At 48.1% G+C, this 21,898-nt stretch overlaps 12 protein-coding genes across 12 annotated transcripts; 6 read left to right on the top strand and 6 right to left on the bottom strand.

The window, feature by feature from the left end:
- Nucleotides 1-1,479: 1,479 nt before the first annotated feature.
- AKAW2_51963S (MDR family MFS transporter) lies at nucleotides 1,480-3,473 on the top strand (the record flags this gene model as incomplete). Its single annotated transcript, XM_041691950.1, has 6 exons — nucleotides 1,480-1,710; nucleotides 1,778-2,105; nucleotides 2,156-2,227; nucleotides 2,277-2,783; nucleotides 2,843-3,003; nucleotides 3,069-3,473. 6 exons carry the CDS (start codon nucleotides 1,480-1,482, stop codon nucleotides 3,471-3,473), a joined length of 1,704 nt encoding a protein of 567 aa, XP_041545384.1.
- A 1,227-nt stretch (nucleotides 3,474-4,700) lies between these two features.
- Nucleotides 4,701-6,559, top strand: AKAW2_51964S (cytochrome P450; the record flags this gene model as incomplete). The annotated part of the gene is made up of 5 exons (XM_041691951.1): nucleotides 4,701-5,612; nucleotides 5,670-5,791; nucleotides 5,846-6,144; nucleotides 6,204-6,305; nucleotides 6,372-6,559. 5 exons carry the CDS (start codon nucleotides 4,701-4,703, stop codon nucleotides 6,557-6,559), a joined length of 1,623 nt encoding a protein of 540 aa, XP_041545385.1.
- Nucleotides 6,560-7,691: 1,132 nt separating this feature from the next.
- On the top strand, nucleotides 7,692-8,739 carry AKAW2_51965S (uncharacterized protein; the record flags this gene model as incomplete). Its single annotated transcript, XM_041691952.1, has 2 exons — nucleotides 7,692-7,980; nucleotides 8,042-8,739. 2 exons carry the CDS (start codon nucleotides 7,692-7,694, stop codon nucleotides 8,737-8,739), a joined length of 987 nt encoding a protein of 328 aa, XP_041545386.1.
- A 516-nt stretch (nucleotides 8,740-9,255) lies between these two features.
- Nucleotides 9,256-10,169, bottom strand: AKAW2_51966A (uncharacterized protein; the record flags this gene model as incomplete). Its single annotated transcript, XM_041691953.1, has 3 exons — nucleotides 9,256-9,447; nucleotides 9,509-9,737; nucleotides 9,799-10,169. The coding sequence occupies 3 exons, from the start codon at nucleotides 10,167-10,169 to the stop codon at nucleotides 9,256-9,258; spliced, it is 792 nt and encodes a 263-aa protein (XP_041545387.1).
- An 872-nt stretch (nucleotides 10,170-11,041) lies between these two features.
- AKAW2_51967S (uncharacterized protein) lies at nucleotides 11,042-11,461 on the top strand (the record flags this gene model as incomplete). Its single annotated transcript, XM_041691954.1, has 1 exon — nucleotides 11,042-11,461. One exon carries the CDS (start codon nucleotides 11,042-11,044, stop codon nucleotides 11,459-11,461), a length of 420 nt encoding a protein of 139 aa, XP_041545388.1.
- Nucleotides 11,462-11,734: 273 nt separating this feature from the next.
- Nucleotides 11,735-12,225, top strand: AKAW2_51968S (uncharacterized protein; the record flags this gene model as incomplete). The annotated part of the gene is made up of 2 exons (XM_041691955.1): nucleotides 11,735-11,949; nucleotides 12,012-12,225. 2 exons carry the CDS (start codon nucleotides 11,735-11,737, stop codon nucleotides 12,223-12,225), a joined length of 429 nt encoding a protein of 142 aa, XP_041545389.1.
- A 1,075-nt stretch (nucleotides 12,226-13,300) lies between these two features.
- Nucleotides 13,301-13,952, bottom strand: AKAW2_51969A (uncharacterized protein; the record flags this gene model as incomplete). The annotated part of the gene is made up of 2 exons (XM_041691957.1): nucleotides 13,301-13,518; nucleotides 13,568-13,952. 2 exons carry the CDS (start codon nucleotides 13,950-13,952, stop codon nucleotides 13,301-13,303), a joined length of 603 nt encoding a protein of 200 aa, XP_041545390.1.
- A 60-nt stretch (nucleotides 13,953-14,012) lies between these two features.
- AKAW2_51970A (uncharacterized protein) lies at nucleotides 14,013-14,595 on the bottom strand (the record flags this gene model as incomplete). Its single annotated transcript, XM_041691958.1, has 2 exons — nucleotides 14,013-14,311; nucleotides 14,388-14,595. 2 exons carry the CDS (start codon nucleotides 14,593-14,595, stop codon nucleotides 14,013-14,015), a joined length of 507 nt encoding a protein of 168 aa, XP_041545391.1.
- A 95-nt stretch (nucleotides 14,596-14,690) lies between these two features.
- AKAW2_51971A (uncharacterized protein) lies at nucleotides 14,691-15,017 on the bottom strand (the record flags this gene model as incomplete). The annotated part of the gene is made up of 1 exon (XM_041691959.1): nucleotides 14,691-15,017. The coding sequence occupies one exon, from the start codon at nucleotides 15,015-15,017 to the stop codon at nucleotides 14,691-14,693; it is 327 nt and encodes a 108-aa protein (XP_041545392.1).
- A 206-nt stretch (nucleotides 15,018-15,223) lies between these two features.
- Nucleotides 15,224-15,706, bottom strand: AKAW2_51972A (uncharacterized protein; the record flags this gene model as incomplete). Its single annotated transcript, XM_041691960.1, has 1 exon — nucleotides 15,224-15,706. The coding sequence occupies one exon, from the start codon at nucleotides 15,704-15,706 to the stop codon at nucleotides 15,224-15,226; it is 483 nt and encodes a 160-aa protein (XP_041545393.1).
- Nucleotides 15,707-16,878: 1,172 nt separating this feature from the next.
- AKAW2_51973A (uncharacterized protein) lies at nucleotides 16,879-19,082 on the bottom strand (the record flags this gene model as incomplete). Its single annotated transcript, XM_041691961.1, has 7 exons — nucleotides 16,879-17,434; nucleotides 17,498-17,921; nucleotides 17,990-18,304; nucleotides 18,363-18,443; nucleotides 18,493-18,555; nucleotides 18,605-18,676; nucleotides 18,734-19,082. The coding sequence occupies 7 exons, from the start codon at nucleotides 19,080-19,082 to the stop codon at nucleotides 16,879-16,881; spliced, it is 1,860 nt and encodes a 619-aa protein (XP_041545394.1).
- Nucleotides 19,083-19,711: 629 nt separating this feature from the next.
- Nucleotides 19,712-20,932, top strand: AKAW2_51974S (lipase family protein; the record flags this gene model as incomplete). Its single annotated transcript, XM_041691962.1, has 5 exons — nucleotides 19,712-19,946; nucleotides 20,019-20,124; nucleotides 20,180-20,414; nucleotides 20,479-20,698; nucleotides 20,775-20,932. 5 exons carry the CDS (start codon nucleotides 19,712-19,714, stop codon nucleotides 20,930-20,932), a joined length of 954 nt encoding a protein of 317 aa, XP_041545395.1.
- Between the last annotated feature and the right edge of the window lie 966 nt (nucleotides 20,933-21,898).

A 21,898-nucleotide genomic window follows, 5' to 3' on the forward strand; every position in this document is an offset into this window, starting at 1 on the left:
TTGAAGAGAGATGGTTGCAGATCAGTTGCTAGGGCTATTAGTAGCAACAGAGTTTATACACAAATCATAGCTGCTAATATGGTTGGTCGCTTTAACTTTGCATTGGGATTGCTTATGCCTGCTTGCCATCTACACGGCCCGTTGCTCGATAGCGACTGCTGCTATGTCTACCAAGGCCGACCTTTGGCTTCGCGTAAAACACAACACACTCTGAAACTTCGCTGAGAACGACTGGATCACAGATCCTTTCTACCTGCCTCTATTTGGCATGGTCAATGCGCTTGTTCGGCTTTCTCTGATTCCGCGTTCGCTATATTAGCCGGCGTTATATGGTAGCCGCTACCGTGCCCGTACTTGCAGCTTGAGTCATAAAATCCGGTGATAGAAAGGGAACAGCCAACGAGTCAGTCATGTACCTAAATCTTCGTTTCCTGCATAAATCATAGGCTAATTGTAGTTTTAACCTCGAATAGGAGATCTAAAAGGTCCATGAGGAAATACGTGGAGTCCCATCAGCCGCCGACCAATTTTCCGTTTCCGTCCCGCGGACATTCAAGCTTTCTCGGCATTCGGGGAAGTAGAGCCCCGGCCTCGACTCGTTTCAGTTGATTCCTCACACAGAACCGTGGAATGAAGCAACGGAAAATTAGCAAGACAATAGAAAGTGGCTTCAGCGGTGCCGTGACAGGAACAGCATGTTGCATGTTTTTGGGGCCATTTACATCGCAAGGCATCACTGTGACAAACGTCAGGCCATGTGTCATGTATGCGTCTGTGTTTATGTTTCACCGCATCAGCCACATTTCAACATGCAATGCGAATGTTGATTATGTGTCATAGTGATATTCTAGACGGGGGGCTAATATGCCTACCACCCCAGGAGAGAGCCTCGTGTGGGTTCGGGTTCCATCAGATCAATGTTTTAGTTATTGATCGTCATTGACTCATCGGTTGCAAAGTGGGGGGATTCCCGCTCGGAACCCGATCAAGGTGAATCAGGGTTGCTTCCATTTCATTGCTCTTATCTCCGGTGCCAAGGGCCGTGGTTGGCCCACTGCGAACAGACACTACTCAGACCACACTTTTTCTTCTTTTTCTCCAGCAGAAAATTGTGTACGATGTACGATGGATGGAGTACGTCCTCCGATCAGGCATCGGTCTGGCCAATAGGAGGATTCATGGCCCCCACCACGCTGCCAGTCATGCTGTGACAATGGCTGTGAAGTTAGCTGTTAGGGCTGCAAACAAACGGGGGCGGTTTGCTTTTCCCGTGGTCCACGTTCCAATAGAAGCTTCTACTAAGGGCCCGCGGAGGCCGTAAGCACCGACTCGCCGTGTCGTCGCAATCATCAGTTCTTAAGTCCGAATCTTAGTTTCGAAAAGCCCGAAAGTTCTGCATGGTATTTATCTCCTTGGGTAGCTGCTACCCATCGCTAAAGATGTTTTTCTTCACAATATCGAAATTAAGCTTCCTACACCATGGAGAGCGCAAAACATGATGAAGCGACGTTACAGGCGCAATCTGTCGCCATAGACGACAAGAGTCTACGTGAAGATGTACACACCCCACCGGCAGAAGCGCCAGTTACAAAATCCGATGAAAAGCCCGACGAGCAGAAGTGGCTCACAGGCCTCCCTCTTCTGATGGTCATGACGGCAGTCACGCTGGTGGTGTTTCTGATGTTATTAGATGTGTCTATTGTGTCTACAGTGAGTCTACTGATAACAGTAATCGATGTAACTTTTGTTGTACGGTACGAGAGTACTGACAGTTCAGGCTATTCCTCATATCACGAACCAGTTCCATTCGCTTGATGATGTCGCCTGGTACGGTAGCGCATACACCATTGCGAGCGCATCGCTACAGCCTCTTACTGGCAAATTCTACGGCAACTTCGTTCAGAAATGGACCTTCCTTGGCTTCTTCTCGCTTTTTGAACTCGGCTCTCTCATCTGCGGTGTCGCTACCTCATCAAAGATGCTTATCGTTGGACGAGCTGTGGCGGGAATGGGGTCTTCGGGCATGGTAAACGGCGCGCTTAATATCTTGGCTAGCATCTTACCTATGCATAAGCGACCGATGTTCATGGGATTCATGATGGGATGTGAGTACTCCTCTCCCAGCTACAAAATATGAAGGCTGACACTGGAGTAGTTTCTCAACTGGGACTAGTGTGTGGTCCGCTTATCGGCGGTGCATTCACCTCATATTCGACATGGCGTTGGTGTAAGTGTTACTCCTCGTCCATTTCTAGAGATACTTCTAACCACAACAGGCTTCTACATTAACCTTCCGATTGGTGCCCTGGTCGGCATCCTTCTTATCTTCACCAACATTCCGGAACCACATGCCAAACCCAGAGCTGCGGAAGTCTTCCGATCGGTGATTCTCAAGAAATTCGACCTCTTCGGATTTGTTCTGTTCGCACCCGCCGCTATTGAGCTGCTGTTGGCTCTCCAATGGGGCGGCAGTCGGTACCCCTGGAAGAGTTCGACCATTATCGGTCTGTTTTGCGGGTCCGCTGCGACGTTCGTCGTCTTCGGTCTCTGGGAGCGGCGCATGGGTAATGATGCTATGATTCCGGGACAGTTAGTGAAACAGCGCATTGTTTGGAGCAGTTGCATGACCATGTCGATGATGTTCGGAATGACCATGGTTATGGCGTACTACCTACCCATCTACTTCCAGTCCGTTCGAGGAGAATCTGCCCTCATGAGCGGTGTTGACTTGCTGCCGAATATTCTATGCCAGCTGGTCATGGCAGTACTCTCGGGTATCCTTAGTAAGTGGCCAGCATCTATGCCCCCTCCTTTATCCTACAGATCCCTAACATCCCTCCAGCCGGCAGATTAGGATACTATCTCCCATGGGCCATCTTTGGCTCCATCATGACCTCCATCGGCACTGGTCTCCTGTCAATGCTCTCCCCCACCACCTCGACACGGGATTGGGCCGGCTTCCAAGCCATAGTAGGTCTTGGACGTGGCGCTGCCACTCAAGTAGTACGTTCACCCCCACCCCAACATCCGTCGCTTACTGGAACCCCCCAACTAACAAAAGATGCCAGCCCATGGTCGCCATCCAAAACGCCGTAACCCCCGCTCAGATCTCCCCTGCCATGGCCATCCTTACATTCAGTCAAACCTTCGGCGGCTCTATCTTCCTCGCCGTCGCTGAGGTCCTTCTTACCGCAGGCCTGAGAAAGAAGATCCCCGAGTACGCACCTAGCGTCAACCCCGAGACTGTCATCTCAGCGGGCGCTACTGGATTCCGGGATGTCGTTCCAGCCAAGGATCTTCTGTCGGTGCTAGTTGCGTATTCGAAGGCGATTGATGAGGTATTCTATCTGTGTGCGGCGCTTTGTGTGGTTCAATTCTTCTTTGTGTGGGGCATGGGGTGGAAGAATGTCAAACAGGGGAAGCAGGAGCAGGAGAAGAAGAATTTGGATGGGGAGGCTAAGGAAGTGGTTTAATAGTGCTCTTGGATTCTGTGGAATGGGTTGGATTGCATTGCATGGTTTTGCGGTGTTGCGTTAGAATATCATAGAGTCATAGTTGGCTTGATTAGCGACTGGTTCGTGTTAATGATAATTATCTCATCTCATTCTTAGCAATGTATGCTGTACGTAGATGCAGCCCGGTAAGGAATTTGGCCAATATTGTGAAGGACCAGTCTCCTGGATGTGTAAGGCTTCAAGTGTCATAGTAACAGAAGTGTTACCACGATCGCGATACTACTACATGATCGAGATGGAAAGTAGGAAAGAGACACACGCAGAAACAGAAATAGAATCAGTAAGCATGTAGGATTTAACAATTCGCAACATTGTTGTCAGATTTGAAGATTCGACAGAAGAGCCTTAGGATCAAAAGAATAGAAAGACTACTTGTCTCCAGCCTCAAAGGCCACTGAAATCATTAGACAGGAAGTTACTGCATGTTGAACCCTGTGCTATACAACCGACGGTGAATAAATAGAAAATACTTAGTAGGTCTGAGCAATGGCTTCTAGTACTAGAACGATCGGACCTAAATTGTCCATGGCATCAGGATGGAGGGTATTCCAAGTATCGCACTGATGTATCTCAACAATGCGGTGACGTGCCTGTAACTGGATTCGTGTTTCCTTGTTCAGTCGGATGAAATGGCCTGGCCTCGGCAATGGTCTTGATGTCACCCCTTGCTCAAAGCACCTCTCATTCCGATGGTTCCGCCTAACCAAACATGACTTGTTCTATCTTAAGAAAACCCATATTTTCAGGAATTTCATGACTGCATTTGCTAGTCGCACCACCTGCAGCTACCTCAGAGATGACTTTCAATTTCCAAATAAATCCATAGATGGGATTGAAAGCAGCACATGGACAGAAATGAAATTAAATATTGGACGGTTTCTTCCTTCCTTTCTCTTCTTCTTCTTCTTCTTCTTCTAATTATTATTTATTTGCTTATTTATTTATCTATCTTTTTCATGGTAAAGGGTGGATGGGATTAGATGGTCAGTGGATTGGGGATAGAGTTAATTGATGGCAAGTTTCAGCCGCCTCGGGTAGGTAGGCAGGTATTATTCCTACAACGCCAGCTGCGTCATTTACGCTCCCAACACCATCCGACACCTCCTGAAAATTCTTAAACTTCGGATATCAGGATGTAGCAATAGCATTTTGTTTTTTGCTACAGGCTCATTATACAAAGCTACTATGATGTCGGGGTCTCACCTCGTCCTTTTTGCGGCGGGAGTGGTCTCCTACCACGCCTACTTCAAGCATAGAGAAAACCATCTAAGAATTGTGCTCTACATCCAAGTCCTTGCAGCCATACTCATAGCAGAGGTGCTGTTTTTCCAGCATCAACAGAGTCTAGATCTTGCCGCTGCCCTCACTCATGCAGCCCGCATCCATGGCAGCATTCTCAGCGGTTACTACACCAGCATTCTCATCTATCGCGTATTCTTTCATCCCCTCAACAGCTTTCCAGGTCCCTTCGGCTGTAGGATCACCAGTCTTTTTCTCCCACTTATTTTTCGACACAGCGATGCATTTTGGCAGGTGCAGAGACTACATGATCAGTACGGTTCGTTCGTTCGTCTCCGACCCAACTACCTGTCTATCGCGCACCCAAAGGCTGTAAATGTGATATATGGACCGGGATCCAGGTGTACTAAAGCAGATTGGTACGACATCAGCTATCCCATGGTATCGCTACAAACTATGCGTGACAAGAAAGCCCACGAAGAGCGACGCCGCGTTTGGAGCGCCGCATTTGGGGATAAGGCAGTGCGCGGCTACGAAGAGCGATTGCGTCGCTACCTAAACTACCTGGTAGATTACTTCAGCTCACAGGCTATAGCTGGTAAGCCTGTGAACATCACCAAATGGTTTGAGCTATATAGCTACGACTTCATGGGTGACCTCACCTTCGGAAAGTCGTTCGGCATGCTCGAGGCACAGGAGGACCACTGGGCTATACACTTACTCAAACAGGCAATGATTCCTCTCGGTCTTTACCTGCCCACGTGGTTCTTTCGAGTTGTCACCTCGATTCCGGGGCTGTCGCGGGCTTGGCAGCGGTTGTTTGACTTTTGTGGCGAGAGGATGATGGAACGAATCAAGGTTTGCTCCCCACCAATATTTCAGCTACCAGCTCCATGACATATTGACAAGGTGTAGACTCCAGCCGAGATTCCCAACATTGCTTCGGTACTTGTGGCGCCGATCAAGGGCCAGCAGCCCTCAAGAGAGCAATGGGAACTATTGCGAGGAGACGCACAGTTGGTTGTACTAGCTGGCAGGTTAGGAAGCACGATAGGCTTTGTAAATGACTGAAAGCTCTGACAACTTGGCAGTGATACAACTGCCACCATCCTCGCCGCCGCTATATATCAATTGGTACGGCATCCAGAGCAGGTGCAGCGACTCCGCGATGAAGTTTCCCCATACATAACCGATCCGTCGCATGAGGTCTTACATGGGAAGATAGCCAACTTACCACATCTCAACGCCGTCATCAATGAGACTCTGCGGCTCCACTCGCCAGCTGCGGCTTCGTTGCAAAGAAAGACTCCACCAGAAGGAATCACCATCGAGGGGGTCTACATCCCGGGTAACATGACGGTTATGTGCCCGCAGTATGTGTTAGGCCGTGGTAGGTCGGAGTCCTCACCCACAATCTCATACATGGGGCTGATTACATATTTGACATAGATGAAGAGGTCTATGAGCGACCGAAGGAATTCCTTCCCGAGCGCTGGTACCTATATCCAGCGATGGTGAAGCAGAGAGCCGCTTTTGCCCCTTTTTCCCTAGGTTAGGCGAGCTAGATGTCATTTTCCCTTACAACAAGGCAATCGATGCTGACCGACTCCTCATTAGGTTCATATGGGTGTATTGGCAAACCCCTGGCTTTGCTTACTCTCCGCAACACTTTAGTACGACTTGTCACGATGTTCGATTTCGAGTGCGCTCCTGGAGAGGATGGGACGGCATTTGAGGGGAAGGCGAAGGATAGGTTTACAATGGGCTATGGGGACTTACAGATACTCTTCCGGGAGAGAAGGTGAATGTGATTCAGGGTGAACATTGTACGCAAATCTATTTGAAAACAGCGCTGGATATACCTATATATGGACCTATTTATGTATTTTCAGGCGACACTGCGTGAATGCCCCCCATCTTCTGATAAATTGACGAGCTGATTCAATCTGTTCATCTTATTCGAGCTCCATCTTGAGTCGTAGAGTTACTCGTGGGAAAAAATGTTGAAGCCCGTTGAATATATTCGGCCCACACTGGATCTCGCTTACTGTTAGAACCTCGGTGACCTTGCACTGGAGAATATCATACCTAGGCTATCTATTTAACTGCTTATTGGTTGGGTTCCGCAGTTCTATTATTCCTAGAATTACTTCAGATGGTATGACGCATTACTGTTACCATCCAGGAACCGGGAGATAAGGTTTGCCGCCGCCCCTGGTAGTGATACAATGATGTAATGAGGTGTTAATCCTTAGGGTAACGGCTAGCAGAGGGAAGATCGAAAGAAAACGATAAACTACTAACATAGACATAGATTCCCTCGAGCAAATTAAAAAAAAGGCAGAGTTTCTGCTGCGAGAGCGACCACCACTAGATGCTTATCGCTTTCGCATCTTGTTCATACTATAGTTTTACGAAACCAGGGAGATGTAATGTTTCAAATGACCACCATCAGGCTAGAAAAAAGTGAAGTTAAACCCCTACTAGTACTACAATCACCGTTCAACCACAGTCATAGCGGAAACACACCATGTGCCGCTAATATCCTGACACACGTAACATGAAGATCATCCTACCAGTATCCTTGTCAAGCAGGATATTGTGCTTGTAATTTTATAGAACTAGCACTATATTTAGAAAGCATGTAACACCAAATTCATATTCGCCCTTGTATCTTGGAAGTGTCAGCTGCCCAGCCCTTGCGTCCATGATGACGGAAGCTTGACATAGGTACATCCTTGGCGCATGAGCTTCAGATAATCAGAATCTCTAAACTCAGAATGAGTAATTCCCATCTGTCTTTTAGGTTTTAGCTGTTCACTTGGTTTCGTCGGCTGACCTTGATTGAAGATATATATACTCTATTGCCGGACGATAAGACCCGGTTGATCAAATATAGAGAGGGAGGCTCATCGTGTCAGGAGTAGTAAACTCGAGATGTTATCACAACAATCCAGAGCAGCGCTGTCTCGTCTCCATCTTTCAGCTTTTGGCCTCTCAAGGCTGAGATTAAAGAGTGGGAGACCCCTGTGTCGCGGTGCAATATCGAACTTCACACGGCCTATGGCCGGGCAGCCGCATGTAAAAGAAAGGCTGCCTAGGAGTGAGAAAGCCCGTGATCGATTCCGAGAGTTCTCTCTTGCAGGAAAGGTATTTGCAGTGACGGGTGGTGCAAGGGGGTTGGGGCTGTCGATGGCCGAGGCATTGGTCGAAGCTGGCGGACGAGGTGATATTTTCTCTCTACTCATATCGACTTCGTCTCCATAGCTCACGTCAACGGTACATAGTATACTGTCTCGACAGGCTTTCTGAACCAGATGACGAATTCCATGCAGCAGAAGAACGCGCAAACCCCGATTTCGGAGGATCTCTACACTACCGCCGCATGGATGTAACCGACGATGCAAACACCGAAGCCGTGATGGCTGACATCGCAGCACAAAACAATCGCCTAGACGGTCTCATTGCAGCTGCAGGGATAAATTACGTTGCTAGTGCGATTAGCCACACACCTAAGAATGTTAACGACGTGATCCACATCAACTACACCGGCGTCTTTCGCAGCGCTGTGGCAGCTGCGAAAGCGATGCTAGAGATGAAGTGCCACGGGTCCATCCTCCTTGTGGCAAGTATGAGCGGTATCATTGCCAACAAGGGCATGGAGTCTGCCATATATAACTCGTCCAAGGCTGCAGTAATCCAGCTGACGCGGAGTCTAGCAATGGAGTGGTCTGAGGTTAGGGATAATGGTGCGGGCGGGATCCGGGTGAACTGTCTCTGTCCTGGGCATATAGAGACACCAATGGCAAAGATGGTTATGGAGAAGGATCCCAATACTAGGGAGCTGTGGAGATCAGAAAATATGATGAAGCGGCTAGCAAGGCCGGAGGAGTTTAGGGGCATTACCTTGCTGCTCATGAGCGATGCATCGAGCTTCATGACCGGTAGTACTGTGATTGTCGACGGTGGGCATACTGCTTGGTAAAGGCTTGTCTGGGCAGAAGTTGAAGCGTTGTACTTGCAAGAGGAGGTGGCTGCAGCGATTGAGGTTGATTGGTTTAAGCCGGTGATTGATGAAAGGGTTGTTTGGTCGTAATAATCTGCCAGACGCTTACATGTATTCTAAGTCGCTCGGCATTGCAGAAGGGTAAATAGTTGATATTTAGTAGGGTACGGGGATCGACGAGTCGAGTACTGCCCTCAAAGAGTAGAATTTGAGTGTTTCATTGACTAGGAAGTCTGTGCAGTCATATCACTTCTGCCTACCCAGATCAGCGGGCGATAAACGACTTCAGCAAGCTAGTACATAAGATGGAGGTTTCCAGTCGGTTGAAGGTGAAAGAACGCATATTAAGTATTCATTCGTTGAAAGAGAAACTACTAAGCACAGAAGCCGGGGGGATCAGGACAGAAATTGACCAAAATTACAATCCTCGCGCAATAGCTATAAAACCCACGAACCACCAGAAACCGGAAAAGCCCTGACCTCTTGCTCGACGAGTTAGATTCGGACTACCGTTTTCGACGTATCACCGATAGGATCGCCAAGGAACCATTGTGCGAACGTCTTGAACTCGGCTTTGTCTAAGTTTGTGAAGTCATAAGATTTAGTGTGGCGTAACACTAATTTCTGGCCATCATAATATGCCTCGATGACACGTGGGCGCTGTCTGTTCAGTGAGCAAAGCAGGACCTGGTAGTTCAATTAACGGTGCTCTTTTTGATTGTGATTGCAGAAATGGGTGTGCATTTACCGGTGCTATCATGTCATTTACGAATACCTTCTGCTTCAGTTGGCCCAATATGATGCGCACGACGGTCAACACCTCCCCATATAGCAGATGACTGTCATCTGCATTGAGGTCATTGTGCATGATGCATTTAATATGCGGCCTGGCGGCCTTGGCGACATGAAATATTGACAATGTGCCAAACTCCGGCTCAAACGTGCGGTAAAGGTTACCGAAGCCGTAATCCCCAATCCTGAAGAGTTGATTAGTAAAGAAGGATGAAAGAACGGAAGGTACTATGACTATGGACTTACTGGTTGCTTGACCATACCCGTCGGACTGCGGGAAAGTCGATCATCAACTTGCGAATGTATGACTGGAGGTAGATGTAGATCAACCGTCCGTATTCGCTGGACAGCGTGAGTCTGGCAGTGTTGTAATCTCGATCGACATATTCTTCTGTCGGCTCTGGTATGCCCTGAGCGAGAAATGGACCGAAAAACTTTGGTGCGAGCGAATCATTACAGCGGAGGCTCAGAGGCTCCTTTTGGATGTGGTATCGCTTTAGCAGGGTCTCGTCTAAGGTATAATAACCCTGATCTTCTAGGCTGCTAAAGTCCCTCTCCAGGAGGGTGAGTGCTTTGCGGAGAGTGTACCGATCGCGTGACTCAGTGTTGGACTCCATGACCACAGCTTTTGGGGGATATAAAGGGCAATGAGAGAGACACCGCACTAAAGCAATTGTATAAAGTAGATGAGAGTAAGGAAAGGACTGGCTATCTTATGTGTTCGCAGCAAGTGTCCGCGTTATATAGCAGGAAGGGGTATGGGCTGAGGCTGGCTCTCGGCTGATGATCCTCGCCGACGGAAATCTGCTGGCGTTGCCCCCTGGAGCCAATCAGAAGTCGATCCTCGTTGCCGCTGGCGGTATCACAGCCCTGGCTGCATCGGCTGTGATTCTTGCCTCTCTCTTTATCGTCTTTCGTTCCTGCATCTATTGGCTATGAAGCATCGTTTCCTGCTTGAAACAAGGCGTGCTGCTAGCTTCGTCCCAGGAAAATACCTCAAAGCGGCACACATATGGTGGTAACTATAATTAGTCGTCTTAACCATTGGCCAAGTAGGCGCTCGGTATAGCTCGGGCTAGGTCAACAATCAGACAACGAAGCTGATTGACCAGTGTGTTAAGAAAAGAGCGTTTAGCTGCTACTGTGGTGCGCAGATAGTAACAAATAATTCACTACAGGATGACATTGGCAGGGAACAGAATCCATGTCGGCCTCCAACTGTTTGCTAGGCCCTATCTATTGGGTGATTTGTCCTAACCTACATACCGCTTGACATGGGAGACAAGGGCTGAGGCTGCAACGCTTAGGCGCCATGCCTGTAGCCCCTGATATTCTTGCGAATGCGGCTAAGGGGTGCTACCCGACGACATAAAAGGCACCGTTTTCTCCGGTATCAGAATAGGAATAAAGTCCATCACATCAAACATCACATTGCTTTTCTGCTAAGATCTTCTTCTTCATTGCATACTCAGTCTCTATTTTGCCCAGCATGGTTGACGCATCCACCGAAGTCCCGGACTCGCCGAGAGCCTGGCAAGAGCAAGTCAACTTTTTGGGACTGAGCAGCCAAACTATTCACAACATGCCGTTGAAATCCGCATCCCATATTCCTAGGGAGCAGTTCCTCATGCTCCAGGTGCTCTGGAAATCTCATACCTCTTCTGCATTTTTGGACTATTACGACTTAAACCACTTGCTGCCACGTGCGAACGCCATACTAAAACATGTTTCCTCGTGGGACAAATACTGTAAGACGTTCGATCCAAGAAGCCCGATCCCGGAAGGAACTTTTGCCGCAGCCCGTTATTACCAATTTCAGGTCTCAAAAACAAAGCAAGATGATTCTGGTAGTTGTGTTTCCTTCACTCCTAAAGTCCATAACACCCGTTCTAGGGCGCAACCCGCATAGCCTCCGATCAGGCAACCGGACTTCAACCCCGCGACTCCTTCAAGGAAACCAAACCAGACCTTCGAAACGCCTCATGTGGTCAACGATGCAGGTAGAAGTCCCTCGGCCTTGTCCTCCTTCTCCCCACCTTCCCATTGGAGCACCATTAGCCCCGACGATGAATTTATGTACCCGCCAACAAAAGATGAACAAATTGTAAATACTGCTTTGCTGGTCTACCTTAATTCTCTCACACTCCACTTCAACCTCCCTGTCAGTTGGTCTCTGCATCAAATGGCATTGACTGCGGAATTTACGAATACAAAGTTCGAAGCCAGAACAGATGGCTATCTCGCGGATTCCAGTGGGGATATCAAGGCCATCGTCGAGGTTAAGCCTATGCTAAGACAGACGAAGGAGCCCCAAATTGGCATCCAAGAGAGTCACCAAATGGTGGCTGGGCTATTAATGGACTACAAATCATCTTTACCTGCACGCCGAAATAAGCCGTAAGTGACGAATGTTGGTTGCGAGGTGTTGCCTTCTATTCACTGACTCCCCTTATAAACAGCCGCATTATAATATCACAAGATAGACAGGAGATCTATATCTCCGTGGCCAAATACGACGATAATTACATTGCCTATCTTCAAACTAGAAATAATCAAAGTAACCCATTCATGACCATGCATCAGTTTGGCCCTTGGAATACTCATAGCGCCGCTGCCATGCGGGAATTAGGTCCGATTCTTCTAGCTATCAGCCTTCGTGCGCGAGAATACTAGCCAGGTGGACGCATTTACATCCGGTCCTCTTTTCATGTCATGTACTTACTGAAGCCTTTGTGTCGGTTATTTGTTCTTGCTTCTCTACTCTGTATAGGAATGTGTGGCTGTATCCGTGTATTATGGGACGTTCTTCGTCTGCTTCTGTTATTGAACTTATTTGTTTATTCATGCTCATTAAGGCCACTATACCTACATAGCCAAGCAAGCATATAATATAATGAATGGTGTACTGACTTGTAGTGTATCACGTTGGATATATATCGTTTGGCTGTATTACTAAAGTACGGAAAGAAGCCTGGCAATCAACGAAGAGAGGAGTCACTAGAGACATTTGTGACAGAGCCTTGGTGGTCAGTAACCTTTACGTTTGCCCGTTCATCTACAACCAATCAGCATTGAATAGAACTTCGGGGTAACAGTTGTTAAACATTATCCAGCCATTCCTCTCTATTCTTTCCCATCAGATTTGATGGAATGCCGGTCGATTGAAAGAAACACAGCATTTGACTTTGAGATCCAGAAGCTCATTCAAAGCGCACACATATGTAAGCCACCTAGGACAGGGTATCTGAAAGATAAAGTGCAATCTCTCACAGCACAGAAGCATGGCTGAAGGAGGTTGAGCCCACCGACCGTGACTTATATTGCGCAGCGCATCGTACATACCATCAAGAGTCACGGCCAGAGGCCCATCAGGCGCACTTGAACCCAATAGACCTTCCAGACAATTTCCTCACTGATCGTATGAACGTCCTGACCATCCTCCTATCCCTCGATCTGAGACAACGATGTGAAAAGATCGCACAGTTCTTGGCGTGCTTCATAATCCGGCTTCCCAATCAGCGACATGTCCAGGAAACTTTTAACTTTGAGTGTTTGAACAAGCAATTTACTGCCTGCCCCCCAAGCAAACTGTCAAATGCCATGACACGTTTGATTCAACATTTAGACCTGGATTAGAGGACAGCAATGAATTCATTCCCTGGCTATACCCAGCTAGAATTATGAACATATTATGCTCAAACCGTGGGTTTGTCATAGCACCCACTAGCTCTCCCACTACTTCTTTCATTCAATGATCGATCGTGTCAACGAGGAGATGAACTTTGTCTATGAGTAAGACCTTCCCCAAGGCCCGGTCAAATAGGTCAAGGACCTTAAGCCCTGTGTCGCCTGGATACTCCCCAACGAGATCGGAGACAGAGTATTCTATAACTTCAGGGGTAGCGAAAAATCTCATGTGATGAAATATTTCGCCCATTCGCCGTGCAGTCGAAGCTTTACCAGTACCTGTAGGCTATTTACACCTGACGTGGTCTTCATGATGCAGATTGCATACCTCGTGCTCCTCGGAAAATATAAATGAGCGGGATTTGTTCTCTGAAGTCGAGGTTCCCTATGATAGTTGGATTGGCGATTCGTATGTCGTCTAATAGCTGTTCAACAAAGGAGCCGCAGCCTGTTACACTGGAGAAAAGCTTTCGGTATTCCTCTTCCACATCGAGAACCCGGTTCCAGACTTTGGAGAAGTCTTCCGCAGTCAAAATTGTTGGATCCATACTGGAGTCGGACAGATAGCGTCTTTGGCAAGATAACTGTGCATTTTCCACAATTTGCTCAACGTGACGAGCGTTGGCAAAGCGAGGGGATACCAAGGCGTGTCGTATCATCTCTATTGCTACCTCGCTTGCCTCAGGAAAGCAGGAAACCCGAACCTCTTTCATGTGAAAATTCATAATCTGATCCAGATGCGCTAAGGAATATTCTTTGAACCGAAACGAAGATTACATTGGAAATGTGCTAGGCAGACCGGGATTGACATGACGAAACATCTCTCTTAGTTCATACTCATAATCAACGAGCAGAATACACTGATATGATGTCCGACTTTCCGAGACACAGTTTACTAAGGTGTCAATAGCTGCTTTGTGGAGCGGATTCGGGTTCTTCCCTCCGCCCCACAGGGCATAGGCATCGTCATTGATCAGGACATTCCCTTCGGCTTCATGAATGGCGTTTTGAACCCGTTCCGCCGTCTCTCCGATATCCTTACCGATCAGCCCGGACTCAGCTTTGCGGATTACTGCATCATCAACATCCATTAGCACATATTTTGCTTTCTTCTTGAGGGCAGTGGATATGGGTTGTTAGGTGCTTACTATCGTCTCTAGGTAGCAATCCTAAGTCGTTTAAGATGCGGCCATATAGGGTGGCAAACGTAGTTTTACCGGTCCCTAGGGGGCCCATGAGGGTCTCATTCAATGAAATGGTTCGAATGGGTTGACCGATGCTCATTCGCTGAGCCTTCATCTTTGCCTGTCTGTGCAACTGGCGTACTCGCTCCGTCACATTATCCAGGCCGACCATTTTCTGCAATGATTTCAACGCCTCACTGTCCTGTAAGGGGTCTAGTTGGGATGAAGCCTCTTCAACTTCAGGTTCCTCGTCTGTTTGGCCGTCGTCTAGGTCAACGTTTTTTGTAAATATCTTATTGACAATGAAGCCTCCTGCCACCAATCTGCTACAGTCTGCCGACTTAAATGCAGCACGAGGTCTTCAATGTTGTTGGGATGGATGCAATCCAGTAACTTTTTTGGGTCTTCCTTAATCAGCATGAGTCTCTTTGTAGATTGCGGTAGAATAGCCAGTAAGCATGCTTCGTCGATTTCATTTGCTCCTTGCACCACTTCAATATCGGCTTCCAAGCACGATATGTCTGGCAGGCAGGATGGGATGTTCTGTGCACCAAAGAGGAATATCCGTGCATCCAAAGTTGATGAGCTGCGCATGGCATGTTCGCTGATCTTGTGCGCTAAATTTCGTTGACACGTATCGTGGACTTTCAACCACAAGGCCAATCTCTCTGTGTAATGATCCCGAATGTTAGATCTCCACTCTATCAATTGTTTCCTACGTGATACCTGGGCTTGTTCTCAGATTTCCAGATATTGCGAGGGAACTGTGTATGTCAGGTCTCCAGGCCTTTTCCCGAGACCTAATCCTCCAAAGCAGTCATTTGTGGTTCGTTCTTGTTCTGGTAATGAAGCTCCAAGTCAAGCTTACTCTCGATACTGATTTCCGAAAATGCATGGAAAAACCGAGAATTTCCCACGGAATGTTTCAGATAGTCCATAATTTCGGGGGTGGCGCGATGTGGGTCTCTGATAACTTCAATTGCACGCGAAAAGTCCCGCTTGATTGTTTGGCACTGAATTCTGAGGCTATCGATCTGGTGGCGAGCGACTAAATTCGGGTCTTTATCGCTACCCGGGCTAATCGTCCAGAATTGGGTCGGGTCACATCCCATTTGCGGCGATAGTACTGCAATATCCTTCTTGGGAACCTGCATACTTTGCAGCTGTATTGCACTCTTCCTCAGCTCCTCAGAAGGGCTAATCAATAGGATTTTTTGCTTGGTATATTTGTGAAAAGCCGTGATGAAAACTCGCAGAGAAGGAATGTTTTGTCGCCTGTCCATTTCCGGGGGTAAGCTCACGTCTTGTTCAATAATTGACGTCTGGTACCACTTTCCTTGTGTAGTTCTTCTTCAAACAGACACACTTTCCTGTCGAAAGCCGGTGCCCAATAGAATGAGTGTTGACAATAGAGTAGAGTCTCGAGCAATGATTAGGAAAGAAGGCTTTGGGGGCTCACAATCGCCAATATAATCACTACGTCACGGTTGACTGAACAAGAGGGAAGAGCTCGCAAGAAAAGCATTTAAACCCTCCTTGCTTCCAGCCCGCTCTAGTTATGGGGCTCGTGCAGGCCTAATTCGCTGATTTCTCGGCTAGTGCTTACCTGCCACTCTATTCTGAGCTTTGCCCCCCCCCCCCAGTTATCTGAGCATCCTTTACTTCTACGTCCAAACGGCAGTCGGGGGAGAATGATCCTAAATAGGACGGCTTCAGGGGGTGAGAGCATTTATTCCGGCTGTTCAGTCAAATGTAGGGAGAAAAGATACCACCGTTTCATACTGAAAGTACTCATCTGGGCTTTACGTTGAAGGAACAGTCTCCCAATCAACACAACAACACCTTAGACCAGAATCTTATCAAATTACTTCTTTGCTTCTTCATTAATTGCCAGCAATGTATTTGGCTCGTGGCCTACACTGCCACTTGAGATAGCATTGAAGGGTGGAGGAGTGGGGCAATGATTAGTGGCCATCGGGCGGAAACTAGAACCACTTCTCAGTCGGTTCACTGTCTGTATATTCTATCATCCAGAGCCCTAGTTTATATGAGATACATAGTAATTAGCAGATAAAGTGATGCCTCTGTACATTTTAATATATATCTCATATATGACTATAGGGCCCACAAATTCTTTTTGTCCGATGGCCGCATATCACGGCCGTAGTATGGGGTAAATTGCTTTCCCTCATCAATGAGCACGGACACCTGGGTGACCCGCATACTCTTTCTAATAGAGAAGGTGAGAAGGCTTAGCTATGCATATACAGATACCATGTGGAGGCACAATCGGGCAGCAGCAGAGATGTTGGCCCAATCCCTGACCGACTGGGAGACAATGGGAAAGGTAAGTTCGGTTAACGGGACTTTTTGGAAATTTTGTGTTGGAGCTGATGCGTCAATCAAAAAAAGTTCTCCGAAAAGATACAACAGGCAAAAATATAAAGGCTCCCTGTCAGCCCCGCACAGTCTTTGCTTTCTTGAGAAATAGTGGACAAACAAGCGTGTGCTCAAACCCGTTCAGTGTGATCCAAGGCCCATTATGATGAAACCTAAAAATCTGACCTAGGTTTTCCGCCACTCGTCGCCCCCCTACAAGAAGTATTCTAACAATCCGATCCAGATGTTTGTTGACCTCCCCTCCCAAGCATTCTTTGAGGGCGCGGTTCACCCTGCCCGCGGCTTTGCTGAGTAGATTCGCTCTGACCTGCGCCATTTTCGTCATTGCGATACTTCCAAAGGCATTTGCCTCTTTCACAAAGGTGTCAATAACTCTGGCCTGTCGAAGGCGGGCAGACTCGGGATAGCCCGAGAATGCGCCGCCATATACACGCTTAACGCAGGCAAGCAAGGGCCGTTGCTTGATCTTTATCTTCTTGTACTGAAATTCCAGTCGCTTGGTTTCCTTGTGCCGGTAGAAGAATGGACATGACACTTTCTGCGCTTCGCCGATGGTTTGGGAGAGTAAAGATGGTGGCATTCTGGGAGATACGCGCATGCCATGATTGATTCTTGCGATTTATTAGACAGAATGGCAGCCAAATCGAATGCAACGAATTGGGGAATTCACTCACCTTTTCAGCCCAGACTCGAATATTAGAGGCCCAAACATGAACGACAGATGGAAGTTTCCAGCGGGGGCTAGGTTTCCTTTGAGCATCAGTGCCCAAGTACGCAGAAATTGGGATATGGATCCCTTCGTCTCTGCTTCCTTGAGTATTTTCATGGCCAGTCTTTCTCGCCAGGAGAACTTAGAAGCGGCTGGAAGATTTGTATCCTGTTTCTGCTTCTTCCCCGTGTAATTTCCCTTTGCGTGGTCCTTTTCCCTCCTCCCACTTTCATCCTCTATCCCACTTTCATCTTCCCTCTCACTTTCGTCTTCACTCTCGCTCTCGTCTTCACTCTCGCTCTCGTCTTCCTTGGCGCTCTCGTCTTCTAATATCTCATGTTCATTCATATTTATGTACTTGTTCAGTTGAGCCCGTAGCTCTATGATAGCTATACGTGCAAATATTTTCATGTTAGTAATAAGCCAGGGGTATTGTCAGAGAATACTCAATGCTGACCAGGAATATCTGGATCCTCATAGTGTACCAGGCGGAGATGGTGGCCTGGCTGACAGACCTCAACTCTGTTCTTACATGGCGCACAAAAATACCGAAGACGTGGCGTGGAGTTCATGGAGGCTGTGTCGAACCTGCGTTCCTGCCACTCATGCTTGGTATACTCATACTCGTACCGGATGTAAGGCTCGCAGTCATGCATACACTCGTAGTAAACCTTCGATTGGATGAGTTGACCGCATGCACTACACGAGATTCCGTAGAGCCTTGGTCTCATTACTCTGGTGGTATTTGCGTCGTTCGTTATGGCACACTTGACTGAGAGTAGCTGGTGAGATGGTTGTTGTGAAGAGCAGGGGAGCCTTCGTTTACCTACCATTGGGGAGGTTTGGTTGCATATTTAGGTAGTCTTGAGATAGTTGAGTAGGTTCGTAAAGAATGTCAATATCCAGAAGGCCTTCTTGGTTAGGGTGCGTTTCCATAAATGTTGCTACACTCTCACTCACTTGAGGACTGCAGGATAAGGCGTGCATAGCGGTGATCATTGCTCTCCGGCTCATTCAGGTGCTCTGTTGTATGTTAAAGGTTGGCATGTGACACTGGGTTCATACTACTCACCTTGGGCTCTTTGCAAGGTCTCGTGGTAGAGGCTTGAACCAGCGGCTTTGTCGAAGTTGGGTTGACTACCAACTGCAAGAACGGTCACACCTAAAGCGGTATAGGTACGTCAGGAACCGCGGTACTTACCCCAGATATTGAACATCTTCTCGAAGTTATCACATTCCAATCTGGGAGGGACATGAGGTTGATAAGCGGCCTTTTTCATCTCGCAGTAGAATCTGATCATGTTCTGAACTTCATCCCGTACAGCAACCCAATAAAGCCTCCTGAGTTCTTTTACGATGGTTTTGGGTGTTGCAGGAATTCCGTGTTTCGTATTTCGTTTCTGAGGGGCACCCTCCATTCTGCTACAGGTGAAGTGGTATAGTGGATCTGTGTCGGCAGAGAAGAAGGGCGCTGAAGAGTCTGTTGGATTGTTCTTGAGGTTTGGATTTGCGTGCTCACAGGTCATGAGGGCCCCATTACCGGTAAACATGATGGGACCGCTATATAGCATCACATAAAAGACTGGAAGCAAGTGTCGACGGGTGCAGAACCACCCCTAAACTTGGGCTTGGGTAGGCAGCTTTCGGCCATTTCGAGACAGCTTCGGGGAATCGTAATCAAACGAGGCATCCAATATCGACCGATTCAGTGTCTATTGATTTGTTGTGTATATGTGGGTCCGGCTGTTGGCGACCCGACCTCAACCAGCCACCCACTCGGGCTGCACGCTGGCTGCGGAATCAGACCCGCTCAATGTGGACAGCGTTTGGTTATACCAAGTTGGTGGGGCGTGGGCATCCATACATCTTTGGGCTAAGATACTTCAGATTTGGACTGCCCAAACTTCCCAAGAGGTTTCGAAGGGCTTCGTTGACACTAGACTCAGACGTACACGTACTGTTATAAGGCTGTTGCAAGGCTTCCGATTGTGCAATGAGTTGGCAGTACAAGGTTGAATAGGTTAGGAAACAGTGGGTTTCACTTTTAACCCTCACCCTGTCTGCCCACGGGGTATAGTTTTTCTTATACCAGCGGGTCAGTCTTATTTATACTCCGCGCACCTACAATGACTTTGACACGGACAAGCAAGCGTACTTCTCAATCGCAAACGCCTCAACCATGACAAGAAGAGATACACCGAAAGACGGGAAGGCTGGAAATGCCCTCAGAAGATTCGGAGCGAAACTCTTGTTAACCAAGCGCCCGGTTGTTAAGACAGCCAGAGTGGCTGCTACATCCAGCGCGGGGATACAGAGCTCGAGCAGTGCTCCCTCTTCCCAGCACTTGACCGGTACATCAAGGGCTGCCGCGGAGGCTTCGAATTTTCTGGAAACAGTTCTCGCAACTGCCGACCGTGGGTACTCCTTCAGATGATCACATGTTAGCCTGGTTAAAAGCTCAATCAGCGGCTGACTCCGTTCAACAGCAATGACCTTCACACAAGAATGCATCTCGGATGAATACCGTATCAAGCTTGAAAAGCTACCAATTCACAAAGTCGAGAAAACGGACAACGCGGAACCATTTCAAACGTATGATATGTGATACCTTTCGCAGCAGCTCATCAGCTAATCCGCCATACTGTAGGACTGACGACACATGGCGACTTATTGAACTAGCAGCCGAGAAGTCAGTTAATGCTTACTTTGAATCACCCGAATTGCCTCCCGACTCCCCGGTCTTTGAGCTGACGCCCAGGGGAGACTCAAAGAGAATTCTCGGGACTGTAGTGGACTCTGTGCTAGTTGTGGCAGTTCGCGGATCAACCAGCGTAATGGACTGGATGGTGAATGGAAATGGCGAGCCAATAACCCCTTCCCAGGTAGAACGATCATCCTCCATGCGCTAGATTCAAGATTGTATCCTCACGCTGACTTTTCCGCCAGAGCATTGGAGAACCAGAAGCCGGATATCATAAGGGGTATCTCGCTGTTGCCGAAGCGATGCAAGCGCGACTTGCCGAAGAAGTTCGTGCGGCAGTGGGGGCACCAGGAGATATGGATCTCCTTTTCACGGGCCATTCTGCTGGTGGTGGGATGGCACAGCTGTTCTATGCCATGGCAGCCTCAAAGTCATCGAGCCGTACCATCGCAACCGTAGTACCTAGTGAGCCTCTGATTACCCTCAGTTCCTGCAAATCTCTCGCAAAGCACCTTGCTAACATTTCAAACTCTATGAACAGATTTCCGACGGGTTCATTGCATTGTATTTGGCACCCCACCGATCGCTACTATCCCCATCCGCCCGCCAAGCCGCGACCCATTCCAGTCAGGAATATTCCTGAGCATAATAAACGAAGGAGACCCCGTTCCACTGCTCCAGCAGGGCTACTTGTCCTGATAGAGGTCTTCGTCCGAAGCCCAAGAGAGCTGAAAGCGAGGTACCCGGATGGGTTCAAAGTTCCAGACCCCGTCGTACGCATCAGCGGACCTTGTGTTGTTCTCCGCGATACTGACCCTACTAATGTTGAGTCATGTGTATTCGATGCTGTGAAGATACCGGAAGCGATGCTTGAACGCAAATTGTTCGGGAATGTGAGCGCACATAACAAAGATGACTACTTGAAGAGATGTCGGAACCTGAGGAGCATAGCGGTTTCTCAGGACCACGTGCGTTCTTATATCCTGGGAGGCGGGGAGGGTGGAAAGGGTGGTTTGACAGGAGTACGACAGGTACACCGTGGGGTTCCCAAAAACGAATTCAGCAGTTGGGCAAATTAGCTTTCCAATTGAACAATTTGACTCAAGGTTTTTATCCTTTCCGCATTTCCGAGGACACAAGCTTGTGACACCAACATGTGCCATGCCCTCTTCCTCCTCTGCAACTCCCAGCCTTCAAGCCCCTCGAAGCTACATGCGGGTTTAGGTGTTCTGTTGAAGGCGATCGGCACATCCTTGTCTGTTGTACGAGCTTGATTATAATGCCGCTGCCTCACGAGCCCCCAGGTCGTGCGAAAACGGCTACATAACCATGGTGACAACGTTGTACACGATCCATTCATTTGCGAGATTGACTCCAAATCTAGTCCTAGCCTTGGCGCCACAGGAAGGGGTGTAGCGTGTGTCCTTATCTCTCGGTATCTCTCCAGTCCCGGTAGCCATGAGAAGACTTAGCGATCTGGTTTCCGCGGGCGCTCTTCATTGCCCGGTCTCAATGATCATGCTAGGACAAGTGAAGTAGAACTTCTAGAGTCCTGAAGTAAATAGGAACTATTCAACTCTCGCCGCTATCTCACTAGATGGGAGATTAGGTATCCATGGAATTCCTTAATCTGCTGGAAGAAGCCATGTAAGAGCTACAATAGCG

This window comes from Aspergillus luchuensis, chromosome 5, assembly GCF_016861625.1.
Source record: "Aspergillus luchuensis IFO 4308 DNA, chromosome 5, nearly complete sequence".
Classification (NCBI taxonomy): Eukaryota; Fungi; Ascomycota; class Eurotiomycetes; order Eurotiales; family Aspergillaceae; genus Aspergillus; species Aspergillus luchuensis.